The following is a 15,377-nucleotide window of genomic DNA, read 5'->3' on the forward strand; positions in this document are numbered from 1 at the left end:
TTGCTGTGCACGGGGACATTTCCACGCGTTAGAGCAATACACAAAGTGGCTGTTCGTGAAAACGAAAAAACAAGTTGAGGCCATTTGTGCCCGTTTGGGGCGCGCGCGCGTAAAACAATGTAGGTCACAGGTATAAACCGGAGCACTCGTTTTTGGCGCTGTGCCAGCCGTGTCTTTAACGCACAGAAAGGAAACTGTCTGTTCGTGAAAACGCAAATCAAGGATCTTGAGGTTTTTGTCCTTCACCATCTTAGCATATCTAAGAAACTAGACGACTTTTAGGTCTATAAATTAGAGAATTGTTAGATACCGTTAAACTAATTCGAAACCACCCAAAAAAATCAAAATGAGTTTTTATTGATTTTTTACAATATTGTCCCTTGGTGACGATATGTAGTGTATGTTTTTACATAGTGAAGACACGATTTTTGACATCCCTATCCCCTTGTGAAAACAGTGACGATAAAATTCAGCAACCCTCCAGTCAAGCTTGAATTTGTTACTTTTGTAGATACGATGGAGTAATAATAATAAATAATATAATAAAGGTATTTATAACGCGCCTTTTCCAAAGGATACAAAGCGCCGATTATTTTTTACTGCAAGGGGATCGAGTGGGATGAAGATTTTGAAATTAAGAAACCTAATCCTTAGCACAACATGTAACTTTGCCTTTGGATATGTTTTTCCCCTTTTTTAGTTTTCTGTGGTCGGTGGCTACGTCTCCCATTATCTCCTAGAGAAGCCTCGAGTCATCTGGCAGAACATTGAAGAGCGTAACTATCACATCTTCTACTATCTCTGTGCGGGGGCGCCAGACAATGTGCGCAAGGAGCTGGGCATCAAGACCCCAGATGACTTTCAGGTACGTTGAGTGGTTGCGACAGTTTGATTAGTGTTGGCTGATTCTTGGTTAGTGGTGTGTTGTGGCCGAGCAGTTATAAACACTGGAGTGAAGCTCTGGGCCCAATTTTGTAAAGCTGCTTAACCACTAAAAAGAGCTAAGCATAACAAAATTATGCTTACCAGAATAAGGTTACCAGCTTGTGTGCCATGTCACATGTACAATTTGTGACTGGTATCCTGATCATTTCTGCTTAGCAGACAATTGTTAAGCATTATGTTTTGCTTGAGCAGCTCTATGAATATTAATATTTGGATTTTATCCATATACCGATGTGTGTTAGCACTGTATAGTCAGTACTTTCCCGAGTTCTGTGAAAAAATATCACAGGCATATTACTCGGTTGGGATTCGAACCCACGACCCGTAAATTCTGGAGCATTGTTTTACCAACTAGACTACCGAGGATGCCCGGTAGCTATAGGTAGCTTTATTAAAATGGGGTTCTGGTGTTTCTGAGCAGCAGAGTATGGGGTTAAGTCCCAGTCTTGACACTTATGTTCTTACGCAATACACTTAACTATTATTGCTTTGTCCTTCGAATGAGACATAAAGCAGTAGGTCCCCCTTAATAGGATTGGTAGTGTACAAAACAGAACCCTGAACATTTATTTTGGAAGAGTAGGGGTCTTATGAATCTGATAATAGTATACTTTATTAATTTTGTCTATTAATTTACCCATACACCGATGGGTGTTAGCACTGTATACTCAGTACTTTCCCGAGTCCTGTGAAAAAATATCACAGGCATGTTACTCGGGTGGGATTCAAACCCACAACCCTTGCAATTTTAGAGCAGTGTCTTACCAACTAGACTACCGAGGTTGCCCGGTAGCTAGAGGCAGTATGGTGTATGGGTAAAAACCAAAATTAATATTCTTTATCCCCGATGCAAATTTAACATCTATTATACCAGCATACTTCATTATTTTGTTGAATTGCGCCTTTTGTCTGACTGAAATAATCAATACTGTCCAAGAAGCTTTTGTAAAAGTTTCGGTATTACCTGACTATTATTCGATTGTTTTGTCAAATCTGCATAAACTTGTTCCCATTGCTAATGTGCATTTTGGTTTGTTCCTGCAGTATTTGAAGAATGGCAACACAATGTACTTTACCAACAAAGAAACACAGAAGAACGTACCGGATAACAGGAAAAGCAAACTGGTATGTACAATGTAATTGTCATAGTTAACTTTTGTTTTGTGCATGGAGAATCAACGACTTTTGCGTATTTTACCATTGAATCTTGGACTGCAAGTAAAGCCCTGCTCATATTTCCTGCGAATGCGAATCCAATATGAATTTTGACGTCACATGGCTGTTTCGCTGTGAATGTTATGCAGGAGTTGAGCACATTTCAACTGATACGAATTATCCATTGGGAATTTGTGGCGTCAAAATTTGTATCGCATTTGCATTTGCAGGAAGTATCAACTTGATTACATTGGGCTATTACGCTAATGTTTGTTTCACAAGGTCTGTATAGTGGATCATAATTGCTTTCTTTAAATCTGACTACTAAATGTGTCTATATTTTCCTCTTCTTTGGACGGTTTCTGTATTCTGATTCTATTTTGGGTAAGAGGCTCTTAGTTTGTCTCACCGATTGCATGGCTGTGATTGGTTATTGTGGAGCATGTCATCAAATTTCCACGACTCATAACCTGCAAGTTATTTTTTTTAAATGGTTTGGCTTTCTGTCTTTGTATCAGCATTTTTATGTATTGTTTTAGGCATTGGGTATGTTGTTAAAGAACACATTTACCAATAGACCGATCCACTAAGCTCCGCCCCATTGCGTACTGACCAATCACAACGCAACAAAGGGCGTGCGTGGCAGAGTTGTGCAGAACTCACGTGTTCTTGCTCACAAGTGCGTCGTGGGCGGAGCCTACTGGATCGGTGTATTGTACCACCAATGGAGCACATTGGTGACCCTGGATTGACCCTGAATCCACTAGGAATATTCTTTAGAGAATTATCACACTCTACTGCAGCACCATGGTAACTCATCAGCACGTAAACAATTGAAATAGTTCAATCGACAATATTTGTTTGTTTGTTTGTATGATACATGCACACACACAGTCATGCACTACCCAATGCAGCAAACTACCCTGGATACACCAGTGTCTGTGTGTAATGCACTCAATGTATAATACGTATCATGTATTGTGCTTCGATATTACCGCACTGCGTTTAAGGACAGGTTTGGGTGATACCAGCCAATCAGGCTAGTCCAGCAATACTTGTATTGAAGACCCTGGACACTTTTGGTAATTGTCAAAGACTAGTCTTCTCACTTGGTGTATCTCAACATTTGCATAAAATAACAAACCTGTGAAAATTTGAGCTCAATCGGTCATCAAAGTTGGGAGATAATAATGAAAGAAAAAACACCCTTGTCACCGGAAGTTGTGTGCGTTTAGATGGTTGATTTCGAGATTTCAAATTCTAAATCTCAAAATCAAATTCGTGGAAAATTACTTTTTTCTTGAAAACTACATTACTTCAGAGGGAGCCGTTTCTCACAACAATTTATACTTATCAATTTATCAACCTCTCCCCATTACTCGTTACCAAGTGAGGTTTTATGCTAATAATTATTTTGAGTAATTACCAATAGTGTCCACTGCCTTTAAGCGTCAGTTTGTACACATGTGAAAACGTTGATAATTGTGAACGGCCCCTTACCAAATAGAGTATCTCTGACACGCAATGTGCACCATCCCATAAACATGGTTTTCCCATCAAGAGATTCACATTCTTTGACGTATTTTCCTCCCTCTTGCCGTACAGTACAAGAAGCACGGAAGTCTGTATGACATACACCTGGATGACTATGCAGGTTATTCACGCGTTGAGGGCGCTATGAAGAAGATCGGCTTGGAAGACAAAGAGAAGATGAATATATTCCGCGTCGTTGCCGGAGTGATGCATCTTGGGAATGTCAAATTCGAAGCCTCGGAGGGAACTCAAGGTAAAAGATTGAAGACAATTGTTGCTGGACTTTCATTCTGGCTGAGGTTAATGTCACACATACCATTAGAAACAATAATATAAAAAAATTATTTTTCCTTGTAGTTTATTACTTTGATGTTTTTACACACATCTATTAAAGGATTCGGGTACTTTTTCAAAATGTCCACAGATTTACATTAAACTTGTAACAGGGTTTGAAGATAATGATAGTGGAATGTTTTCCTTCAAATATTACTAACTAAGGTTTTGTATTTTTTGAGAAATGAGTAAAACAAGTCACCAAATAATTTTGGTTTCATGAGACCAAAATTATTTTAGTATGTAAAATCCCCTGAACCAGTTATGATATTATACCAAAACCATAGCATAACTGGTTGATACGTTTTTACATGATAAAACTGAGACAAAAATTATTACTTTTACTCATTTCTCAAAAACTACAGCACCTCAGTAAGTAAAATTTCAAGGGAATCATATCATAGTCTTCAAATTGTGTAAGTTTAATGTAAATCTGTGGACATTGTGTTTTTTGTTAGGAAAAAGTACATATACCCTTTAACCTAAAACCACCAATGTTGTCTTTCCCTGTAATAGTTTTGTGTGCTTCCTTATGGTCTTCATTAGGGTAGTCTACCAATCAGTGTAGTGCGAGAGGCATTTTGTTGTGAGGCGTTAGATCCTGCGTTGTTTGCGCACCCTAAAATCTATAAAAGACGAGCCAAAGGGGAGCTTGAGGTTCAGATTGTGACTTGTTCTAACCCGGTTAGCAGCAGCTAGACTGTACTAGGAGCAAGTCTTTCAACCAGCGTGTGTACGATTACAATGCACACCTATGGTTTACGCAGTAATTAACGACGATCTCCGAGACTAAATACAACTAATCTGAGTCTACGATTCTTATGTTCTTGAGACTGTAATTGAAAAGACAATTTTAAGCCTGTTACAATATGTTTAGTTAACTTAAATTTGTTTGTACTTCTAAAAGTTGAAGCAAATCAAACAAATCCATCAATATCTGATTCGACTCCTGCAACCAGTTGGATGTTTCGTACCGGAGGAAGCTGAAGCCAACCTAGCCAAGACTAGTTTTATTTTTGTTTGTTTGTGTTTTATAATCCTACATTTATGTATTTTGATCTTTCACATCATATTATCATTAACAGTTACATTTTTGTTTTACTTCTATAAATTTGAATCAGTTGCAACACTTCAAAAAGACCCTGTAATGTCTGATTTGTTTGATCTATTTATTACATACATTTTGTAAAACGCCTAGAGATAACTTTATAATACAATAATATAGAGAAATTTATAAAGCGCAAAATCAATAGCAGAAAGAATCTGCCTTAAGGCAGTAGAAAAGAACAAACAATAAAAGTCTGGACCAGACAAAATTCTTACTCCTGCAACCATATATTTTTATTCTTACTCCTGCAACCAGGTGGATGTTTTGTACCGGAGGAAGCTGAAGCTAGCCTAGCCAAGACTGCCGATCTATTCTCAGTACCTATCAATGAGTTGAAGGAATCATTGACCAGTAGGATTATGCAGACGTCCAAAGGAGGACATCGAGGGTCCCTAATCAAGTAAGTACATGGAATTTGAGGCAATGCATGGTGAGGTATCATTATATATTTGGTTGGCGGTAACACCATGTGTGTATCTACTTTGTTCTTAGGTGAACTGTCTTGCTTTATGTTCTTGGAATTTTTAGAATAAGAGAGACTTCTCAGTTCTGAAAATAACTGTTCTGCTTGTTAACTACTACCTGGGCCCAACTTCATAGCGCTGATAAGTGGCCGATTTTGTGCTTACCGTAAGCACACAAACAGCCATGCTAACCTTACTGTACGACATAAATGACGCCACAATGCAAATCCAAGGTAAACACGCAACATGGTCGCCCAATTTTTCTGCTAACCTGTGAAATACGCTAAGGCTTAAGCTAATTTTTCTGCTACAGTAAGCACGCAAATTTGCTTACCGTTAAGCAGCGCTATGAAGTTGGGCCCTGGGCAGAATGTGGACCATTCTTAAGCTTTTGTGCTGAGCCACTTTTCGTGCTTAAGCAGCTCTATGAAATTGGTCCCTTGTTCCATGTACCAAATTTTTTGCTTTTCCAGTCTTAATCATGTCAGTGGTTTAATTTTTGTAGAGTGATTATTATAGTTGAACTAAACCTTATTTTCCACAATTCTGCTGCTGCTGCTGGCCATATAAAATGTAGTGAAAGTCGAGGACATACTAAGAGAGACTTACAGAGGAGATTACGAACTTGATGATACTTTTGGATGAGGTGTTGGAGATAAGTTGGGCCTAAATCTTGCAAACATGGCAATGTTTTAAAATGAAAGTATCTTATACTGAATACAGCTCCTACATGTAGAGGTGAAGGAAGAAATATCCTGTAATCGCAGAAAGATCTGTTTCTTTAGATATCATCCAATCATTTTTTTCTTTCTTCACTCCATCAGGGTACCGTTGAACGTGGACCAGGCCGGCAATGCGCGGGACGCCCTCGCCAAGGCAGTCTACTCCCGCCTCTTTGATCGCATCGTGCAGCGTGTGAACGAGTGTTTCCCGTTCAAGACGTCGGCCTCTTTCATCGGTGTCCTGGACATCGCCGGTTTTGAGTTCTTCACCTTGAACAGCTACGAGCAGTTCTGCATCAATTACTGCAACGAGAAACTGCAACAGTTCTTCAACAAACGTGTCCTCAAAGAGGTAAGAAAAAAAAACTCTCATTTTAGAAAAGACTCGATAGAGAGATTAGTGTACATGATGTTCCTCTGCACACCTTACTAGAAAACTAATTCCATGATTATTATTATAATTTCTGGGAATGAGACCAAGAATGCCTCATAAGTGAACTTAATCACTGTAGCTGGCAAGCCTGAGGAAACCTGTTAACAAGGGTGCTTGCTATGTGAACCATAAACACAGAGACTAACCCCTACTCTTTCTTGATAAATGTTTTGGGTTATTTTATGTGCACTACAAATCCTAGTACGCTGGACCTACAGCTTAATGTCACATCAGATGGACAAAGCAGTTATGGTCAGGTATCTTGCTCAAGGGCACAAGTGCCATGACTGGGACTCGAACCCAACACCCCGATGACCGTAGAACCTGAGTTTGGTGCACTAATTCACTCGGCCATGACGCTCTATGAAAAGACTGAAGGAAAATGTCTCCACTCTGAACCTCTGAAACATTTGTTTGAATTGTTCTATAGGAGCAAGAACTGTACCAGAAGGAAGGTCTTGGGGTCAATGCAGTGCAGTATGTAGACAACCAAGATGCCATTGGTGAGTGATATTCAATGTTTGTCTCTTTCATTTTAGTTTGATGTTATTGACAGGCATACAACTCTTCTGCATTTCCGCGGAATTCCGCGTTTTTGTTTTGTTTTTTACGTGAAAAAAACAAAACAAAAACATTAAAAAAAAAAAAAAAATAGAGAAAACTTTTTTTTTCTTTCTTTTTTTTTGTAAAATAAGCCTAGTGCATGCTAAAAATGCACCTAAGAGCATAATAAACCTCAACATTTTCTATGGTACCATTGTGGGTATCATGTCCCGTGGCGTTTCGGCTGCCTCGCTCGGCACTTGCGTTGTGCCTTTGAAAATTTTCCTCTTTTTTTTTTTCAACGGGCAGTTGCATGCCTGTATTTAGACGGCTGCTGCAAAGTGGTGCTGTACGTCTATTGGTGGTTTTAAGTGTTGTACCACTGCATGGTTTACTTTTGTATCAGTCAAGCTGCTGTTGTTGTTTTATCTTTTCATCCTAGATCAAAGCACAGTACTGCATGTAACATGATCAATGCTGTGAAGTCATTGGTTATTTGAAAGAGTATAAGTTCATTTAAGATTTATTACTTTATTATCCCACACTGCTGAAAATTAAAAGTGGCTTGGAAACAATCAGTAAAAAAAAAAAAAAAAAAAATATGCATCTGAAGGACAAATCAATTAGGGTCATGTATCTTGGTGAAGATGTTCAGCATCCTAACTAGCCAGACTGGTATTCAAATCCACGGTCTGTGAGTGACAGAATTTGAATACAGTGTATTAGACTGCTTGTCCACAACCCTCAACAAGCAATGTCTTTCTAAAACTGACAAATAATTGATTCAGTCTATCAGTGATGGTAGGTACAGTTGGCATATTGCCACATACGATGTTGGTGTATTTGGCTGACCAGCCAGAATGTTACAAAGTAATAATAATAAACAAACTACAGCATTTATAAGGCGTACTCTACTGAAAAAAAAGGAACATTCAAAGGCGCCGGTCAAGTTTTGTCAAGATGTTGAAAAGCAAGCAAGAACAAGTGTGTTTTGAGTTTCTGCTGGAAGAGAGTGATGTTGTGTATTTGTCTGAGGTATTCCGGAAGTGAGTTCCAGAGTCTAACTGGCCAGGCGAGTTTGAGGAACATGGAGCGTATTGTTAATAGATCTTTGTTACCTTTTAAGGGTTATAATTTGTGTTTTAGTAAGTACAGAGTACCAGACAGGACAGGCATATTGATTGTGGGTTGGACATACATAGTATACATTGTTAACAGATCTTTGACAGAAATAAAACAACGATTAAGCTGAAGTAAAAAGAATAGTATTCGATTAAAATTACCACACATTCTGTTCACTTGGAAATCCCACTTCAAAATACTCCTGTATAAAAACACCCACTTCAAATTACTTTGTATATAAATAAGGGAATAAAAGGGTAGCGACGAGTTCTTAAATGGCCAATTAAAACCGGCAGGATCGTTGCCGTGTGATAAAGGCCCGAGCTGGCAATGACCCTGCAACGTTTTAAACGACCGTTTAAGAACGAGTCACTACTCTTTTATTCCCATTCATAAATGCCTTTTTGGTTAAAAGGCAGAATAAAGGAAGAAACTCTGTCAAACTTATCTGTTTCCGACATGCTTGAGCTCTGAATGTTTGGTGTTGCATTGTTATGACTGAGACGAGAGTTTCTGGGTCCGTTCGTGCGCGTATAGTCTTGGTGCAAGACGTTCTCGTTTTCCTTTCACACACAGCGCGGCCAACTCACCGACAGCGCCCGCATCGCCCGTAACAAGAAACGTCTTGCACCAAGACTAGCGCATAGTATTCGAAAACAACCGGTTATAAACAGAGCTCCAGCTGGTCATTATCAACTGTTTAAACATCCCCATGTGACGCGCTCTCCACCAATAGGAATAGCGAAACTGTCTGAGGTATTTATGAAAACCTAGAATTTCTAATAAATCATAATGATGTTTTGTGTTGCAGACCTGATTGAAGGGAAGCCGTCGGGTATCCTTGAACTACTAGATGAAGAGAGTAAACTACCCAGAGCTAGTCCTAATAACTTCACTCATACAGTGCATCAAAAACACAAGCAACACTTCCGTCTAGAGGTAGGTTTTAATGCTTAGTATGGACTAATTTAGATAATCTATAGTAGTTACCCATAGAGTTTTATACAAGAACTAGAGGGCGCACTGGCCTATATACGCAGCCCGGCATGTGCGCATGCGGCCATTTTGTAAGTTGACAAAACAGCATCGCATACTGCTTGTGTTTCGCGGCCTGTTGTGTGGCCGTTTTGTAAGTTGACAAAACAGCATCGCGTAGCGTAAATAAACACAAACTCCAACGTGTAGTTCCTATTCAACACGCGTACAAAATGGCGCGCGTGTCTCCTTGCGGTCCCTTCGGGTTTGTGCAAGTAGCATCACCAGTGCGCCTTCTAGTTCTTATATATAACTCTATGTGGTTGCCTCATCATGCATTTTACCATTACTGAAGGATTAGTGTAAATGCTGATTTATAGGCAAGATTATCAGTAAAGATAAAATACAGGTCACATGTGAAAGCCTTCACTAAATGCAGTGTCTGCTTGTTGAGAAAAACAGCAAAAGGTTGTCATGGTATTTTGACCAAGAACGTCGAATCCATTCCTGTTTAGCGAGGTGACAGCGGGTACCAACCCATCTATAATCACAGCATTCACCAACGGACACCACGCATATTTGAATCGCCAAAGTGAAGGCGCTTTTTAAAGAGTTAAGCGCAAAATTCCCTGATTCCGTAAGCACTGATTCTTTGCTTACAGTAAGCAGAGCCGTGAAATTGGGCCCAGTTTAGACAGCCAGGTGGATATGGGTTTGATCATGAATGTTGAGAGTGGGTGTGTTGGTGTCAATATTATTTGAAATCTTGTTTCAGATTCCTCGCAAGTCCAAGCTGACGAGTCATCGTAATCTACGTGACGATGAGGGTTTCCTTATCAGGCATTTTGCTGGTGCTGTGTGCTATCAAACTGTAAGTTTCTTTCTATTTAGATTTTACTTCTTTTTTTAAGGAGACTTTTGAATCTTCCCTTTTTTTTTAGGATTTGCATTTTGTTACTTTTACAGACTTGTTATTGTCTCCACATTTGAAATAACTTGGCCCCAGTTTCATAAAGCTGATTGGCAGACAGAAAATTGTGCTTAACAAACTTTCTGCTAAGCGAAAACAAACGGGGAACCAGAGTCAATCATTATACATCACATGGCATTTTGGCTGGTAACCTGTTTCTGCTGAGCAAGATTTTTCCGTGCTTAGCTATTTTTTAAACAGGTTTATGAAATTGGGCCCCGGGGTACCACATAGGGTTTTAGAGCGACAGAGGCCTTTGCCTGCATGACCTCCGTGCAAATCCGGGCATGAAATTAGTGGAGTAATCTTTCCGAACCTACCTTTTTACACCCCCCTCCTTCAATTGTCCCTCCTGCCCATTTCTACAGAGTGAATTCATAGAGAAGAACAACGATGCTCTGCATTCCTCCTTGGAGCATCTGATCCAGGAAGGCAAGGACGAGTACGTCAAGAGTCTCTTCCCAGGCCCTCCTGCCCTCCCATTCATCTCTAAGCTGGCCTTTGAGAGTATCGGCATGAAATTCAAGGTAGTTCCCTTTCCCCCTCCAATACCATCTTGAAGTTATAGAGATCATGGCTCATTTAAGTTTCTTGGATAAAATCTCTCTGATAGTAAGATGTAAATGTTGGCTGCTCTGAACCCAATCAAGGCAGATTTTTACCTGAAATCTTACCATCAATCTTTTTCCACCCACATTCAAGCAACACTTTCTTTCATTGGCTACTTTTAAATCATTACTTCTGTATTATCTGTATTATCAATCTCATTTTAGAAAAATCGGCTTAGAAACATACATATTTGGTGCTCTTTAAAAAATACATATTATCATTATCAGTTTAATTATTCTTGATTAACTTGTATCTCAGACTCAGCTAAACCTCTTGATGGACAAGCTGAACAGCACTGGTAGCTCCTTTATCCGTTGCATCAAACCCAATGGCAAGATGGTGCAGGACCTGTTTGAAGGAGGGCAGATCCTCAGTCAGCTCCAATGCTCAGGTAAAAGAAGAGTTAATATAAATATATTTTTCATGACGATGACTAGAGCAAACCTGTCAAAATGATGAGACCAATTAAGAATTCACTCTGTTGTAGTTAAGTTTATATCAAGAAGTCCCCTCGATTGTTGTCCTTCTGATGGGACGTAAATCTTTAGGTCCTGTGTGTTGTGTAATGCATGTAAAAGGAACCCAGATACACTTATTTTAAAGAGGAGTCTTGATTGGCTTACCTAACAAAAACTATTCTCTTTGTGGTTTTTGTGAATAGTTTCCAGTCACCTGGAAGTGGTATTTTGTCAAAATTAAGCTTTTGTCACTTAAATATGTGTTTTGATGACTATATGAACAAACAGTTAACTGAGGTTCTAAAAGTTTAGTTTCCATTTTATTAACAAATTTAAAAGAAGGCCTGCAGCAGCAATAAACCAGTAGCAATACACCTGGTCGACATTGCCGAAAAAATGCAAGGAATAAACCTTTTTTCGAAACGTACAAACTCACGACTAGGACTTGCATGTACTTGCACGTACGTGTGTTCAATGTTCGATCGAGGCAAATTCTGCCTCGATTAAGGTCACAAAAGGGGTAGGCGGAGTCACCCCCAAAACCACTTTATCTGTTTTTTAAACAAATAAATCGTTACAAACAATTACTCAACAAATTTTTTTTATTGTTCATTAACATATACTCCAATGTTTGAAGAAAAACAAAATTCTATTTCCAGGTGACTTTAAATGAAATGAATCTCTGTAACACTGAAAACACCTGAGGGGTTCACATCATTTCTGCATATTGATCATTCACATTACCCTCTTTATGTTCAGGCATGGTAACCGTACTCGGTTTGATGCAAGGTGGCTTCCCATCCAGGACACAGTTCTCAGATCTCTATGATATGTACAAGAAATATATGCCCTCCGAGCTGGTGCGTCTAGATCCTAGACTCTTCTGCAAGGTATGGTATAGTAAAAAATAGTATAGTAAGGTAGCAGACTGCTCGCTGAGCAATGGTACTATGGTCCTTGTTTTAAAACATGAGCCATATCCGAATTGACGGATCCAGTTACGGCTATGTCTAAGGGGTGTTGCTAAGGATGTCCTATATTTCAATGGTCCTTCCTTTGATGATGCTGAAATCTAGCCGCAGCCTTAGTTGCAGACACTCCCTTTAAACTCCATCTGGCTGCAGCCCTAACAGTTATTTCAAAAACATTCACTTTTGATAGCCATGGCTTCAAAAGGTCCTAATTATAAAAGTAGTTAAAGGCAGTGCACACTATTGGTATGTACTCAAAATTAGTGTTAGCATAAAACCTTTCTTGGTGACGAGTAATGGGGAGAGGTTGATGGTATAAAACATTGTGAGGAACAGCTCCCTCTGAAGTGCCATAGTTTTCGAGAAAGAAGTAATGTTCTGCGAATTTGATTTCGAGACCTCAAGTTTAGAACTTGAGGCCTCGAAATCAAGATCAGAAAGCACACAACTTCGTGTGACAAGGGTGTTTTTTCTTTCATTATTATCTCGCAACTTTGACGTTATTTTATGCATATGTTGAGATACACCAAGAGAGAAGACTGGTCTTTGACAATTACCAATAGTGTCCACTGCCTTTAATCAAATGATGACAGAATTCCCCAGAGTTAGATCTACTTTCTGATTAATCATCATCGTGATTCTTCATACGTATAAACCCAGGCTCTCTTCCATGCCCTTGGCCTGAATGACCAGGACTACAAGTTTGGCATCACCAAGGTGTTCTTCCGACCGGGGAAGTTTGCCGAGTTTGATAGGATGATGAAGGGTGATCCGGACACCCTACGAGAGCTGATCAAGAAGGTACGACGCTGGCTGATCTGCACACGCTGGAAGAAGGCTCAGTGGGGAACACTCATGGTCTTAAAATGTAAGCTTTGTACAAAATAAATACAGGTTTTTATTTTGCTTAAATAGTGAATGAACTGACGGTTTTCATTTCATAATTGCTAACCCTTCCCTCATTGGTTATCTAGTGTGTCGTGACCGAGAGGCCAAGCAACTGGACATAAATTTTTGATGCTTCTTATCAGCAGAGTGTAGGTTTGAGTCATGGTCAAGATTCTTTGCCATAATTGATTTGTCCTTCAGATGGGACTGTAAGCTGTACATGTAGGTCCTAGTGTACTGGAATTGGAAGTGAAAGTAAAAGAACCCGAAACACTTTATTGTGGAAGAGAAGGGCTTATTCCCAGTGTTTCTGGTTAACATGGCAAGCACCCATGACACTTTAACCATTATTGGACATTCATAAATACCTCACAATTTCGCTATTGGTGGAGAGCGTGTCACGTGGGTGTGTATAAACCTTTGTTTATGACCGGTAAAAAGTGTTAATTCATGGGCGTGACACACAAGCTTGCACCTGTTCTTATAAGACAGTTCCTTCATTCCTATTGGTCGAGAGCAACGGCTGAAACAGTTGTGCCACATCATGCAATACGAGCGACGCACACAGCATTCCCTTAAAAGGAGTTGTTTACCCGAGGGCGGCGGAGGGCTTTACCATTTCATAGCTGGAGGGGTGTTGTGTTGAAAGAAATCATTTAACAATTATAGTTTTTGCATTTATTTTACTTTTTGACCAAAAAGTGATGATGGTTTGACCAAAAAGGTATTTATAAATGGAAATCAAAGTGTGTTGAATCCGTTTTCAATTAGGGGTTTAAACCCGCTAAGGCCTGGTTCTTTATAATTTACCTCGACTTCATCTCGGTAAAATTATCAATAACCAGGCGTCGTTGGGATTAAACCACTTGTTGAAAACCTCTTCACCACACATTGATTCCCTTATTCCATTAAACCATAGGTACTGTATAGTGCACAATTAAACAGACAGAATGGTTTCCTCAGGCTTGCGAGCTACATTGATTGAGTTCACTTGAAGCATCCTTGCTTTCATTACCAGAAATGTAATAATAATATTAATATTATTAGAAGTGCTTTGATTGAATTGAATTGATTAAAAACCCTTTTGTTGTTTCATCATAATTTGTTTTCGGTTACCAGTGAAGAACAAGATCCTGTACAGGCGTCACGCCCTGGTCATGATCCAGAGTACCGTGCGAATGTTCCTGGCCGTTAGGAAACACCGACCAAGATACAAGGGCCTGGCTCGGGTCAAGCTACTCCAGGATGAACTCAAACAGATGATGGAAATTGGTACGTAGTATTACACTAACTTGCTGGCAGTTTCTGTAAGCACAGAAGAATCATGCTTAGCAGAATATTTACACTTCTACGACTGGCTCACGATTTTGAGTTGAAACCAACGGTTCTTTTCAGAACCACCCCAACTCATAAGAGATAGACATTGCATGATGTTACCGCAAACCTTTCTATTGTATTTCCACCTTGCAAATCCTACTTGGTTCACCATTCATTCTATGCACAGCAAAGAAATCTGCTAAGCAGTACTTTCTGCCGAACAGCTTTATAGGATCGGACTGAGGGGGAACAAGATAGTGTGTCGTTTACTTATGGTTGGCAGTGTTTGTAAAATAGAACTTCTAATGGCCGCTTCGTAAGCAGAAAAGATCTGCTCACAAGCTTTTGTGAAAATGGGCCCTGTCAGGAGTTGAGTCGTTCATCTTTATAGAGCTGCTTCAGCACAGATAATTGCTAAGCAAAACAAAATTGTGCTTACCAGAATATGGCTTACAGCCAAATATACTTTGTCACTTGTACAATTTGTAATTAATCTTTTCTGCTTTAAGCAGCTCTAGGAAATATGGCCCAGGACACTTAGTCACTATGTCTTAATGCCACATGTATGTCGCCAATGTAGGGAGGTCTTTTAAATTTGTTGATGTTATCTGATCACAGCCAAGGGTGTGGAAGATGTTCAATCTCGTAAGCAAGCTGATGAAGTCGCCAAGGGCCTGACTAGTCTCATGCACAAGATTAAGGTGAGATACATGTTCACTCTTCAAGAAACTGTAGGCTATCAAAACAATGTCTGGACTTTTAAAATGTACACAAATGAATAGATTCCCAAAATGGTGGAAACGGTAGAAGCGCATTGTGCAGAGGTACGTT

The 15,377-nt window shown here is 39.5% G+C and overlaps 1 protein-coding gene across 2 annotated transcripts in view; it reads left to right on the forward strand.

The window, feature by feature from the left end:
• LOC139946835 (unconventional myosin-VI-like) overlaps positions 1–15,377 on the forward strand; it is a 50,671-nt gene that overhangs the window by 18,217 nt on the left and 17,077 nt on the right. For both annotated transcript variants that reach the window (XM_071944556.1, XM_071944557.1), the window contains 14 exons: positions 701–865; positions 1,990–2,070; positions 3,706–3,886; positions 5,330–5,474; positions 6,363–6,612; positions 7,124–7,196; positions 9,170–9,297; positions 10,109–10,204; positions 10,672–10,830; positions 11,171–11,303; positions 12,130–12,260; positions 13,002–13,209; positions 14,349–14,501; positions 15,165–15,247. In XM_071944556.1, the coding sequence (XP_071800657.1) occupies positions 701–865; positions 1,990–2,070; positions 3,706–3,886; positions 5,330–5,474; positions 6,363–6,612; positions 7,124–7,196; positions 9,170–9,297; positions 10,109–10,204; positions 10,672–10,830; positions 11,171–11,303; positions 12,130–12,260; positions 13,002–13,209; positions 14,349–14,501; positions 15,165–15,247 (1,986 nt within the window). The remainder of the gene's footprint in view (positions 1–700; positions 866–1,989; positions 2,071–3,705; positions 3,887–5,329; positions 5,475–6,362; positions 6,613–7,123; positions 7,197–9,169; positions 9,298–10,108; positions 10,205–10,671; positions 10,831–11,170; positions 11,304–12,129; positions 12,261–13,001; positions 13,210–14,348; positions 14,502–15,164; positions 15,248–15,377) is intronic.

Source organism: Asterias amurensis, chromosome 14 (genome assembly GCF_032118995.1).
Source record: "Asterias amurensis chromosome 14, ASM3211899v1".
Lineage (NCBI taxonomy): Eukaryota > Metazoa > Echinodermata > Asteroidea > Forcipulatida > Asteriidae > Asterias > Asterias amurensis.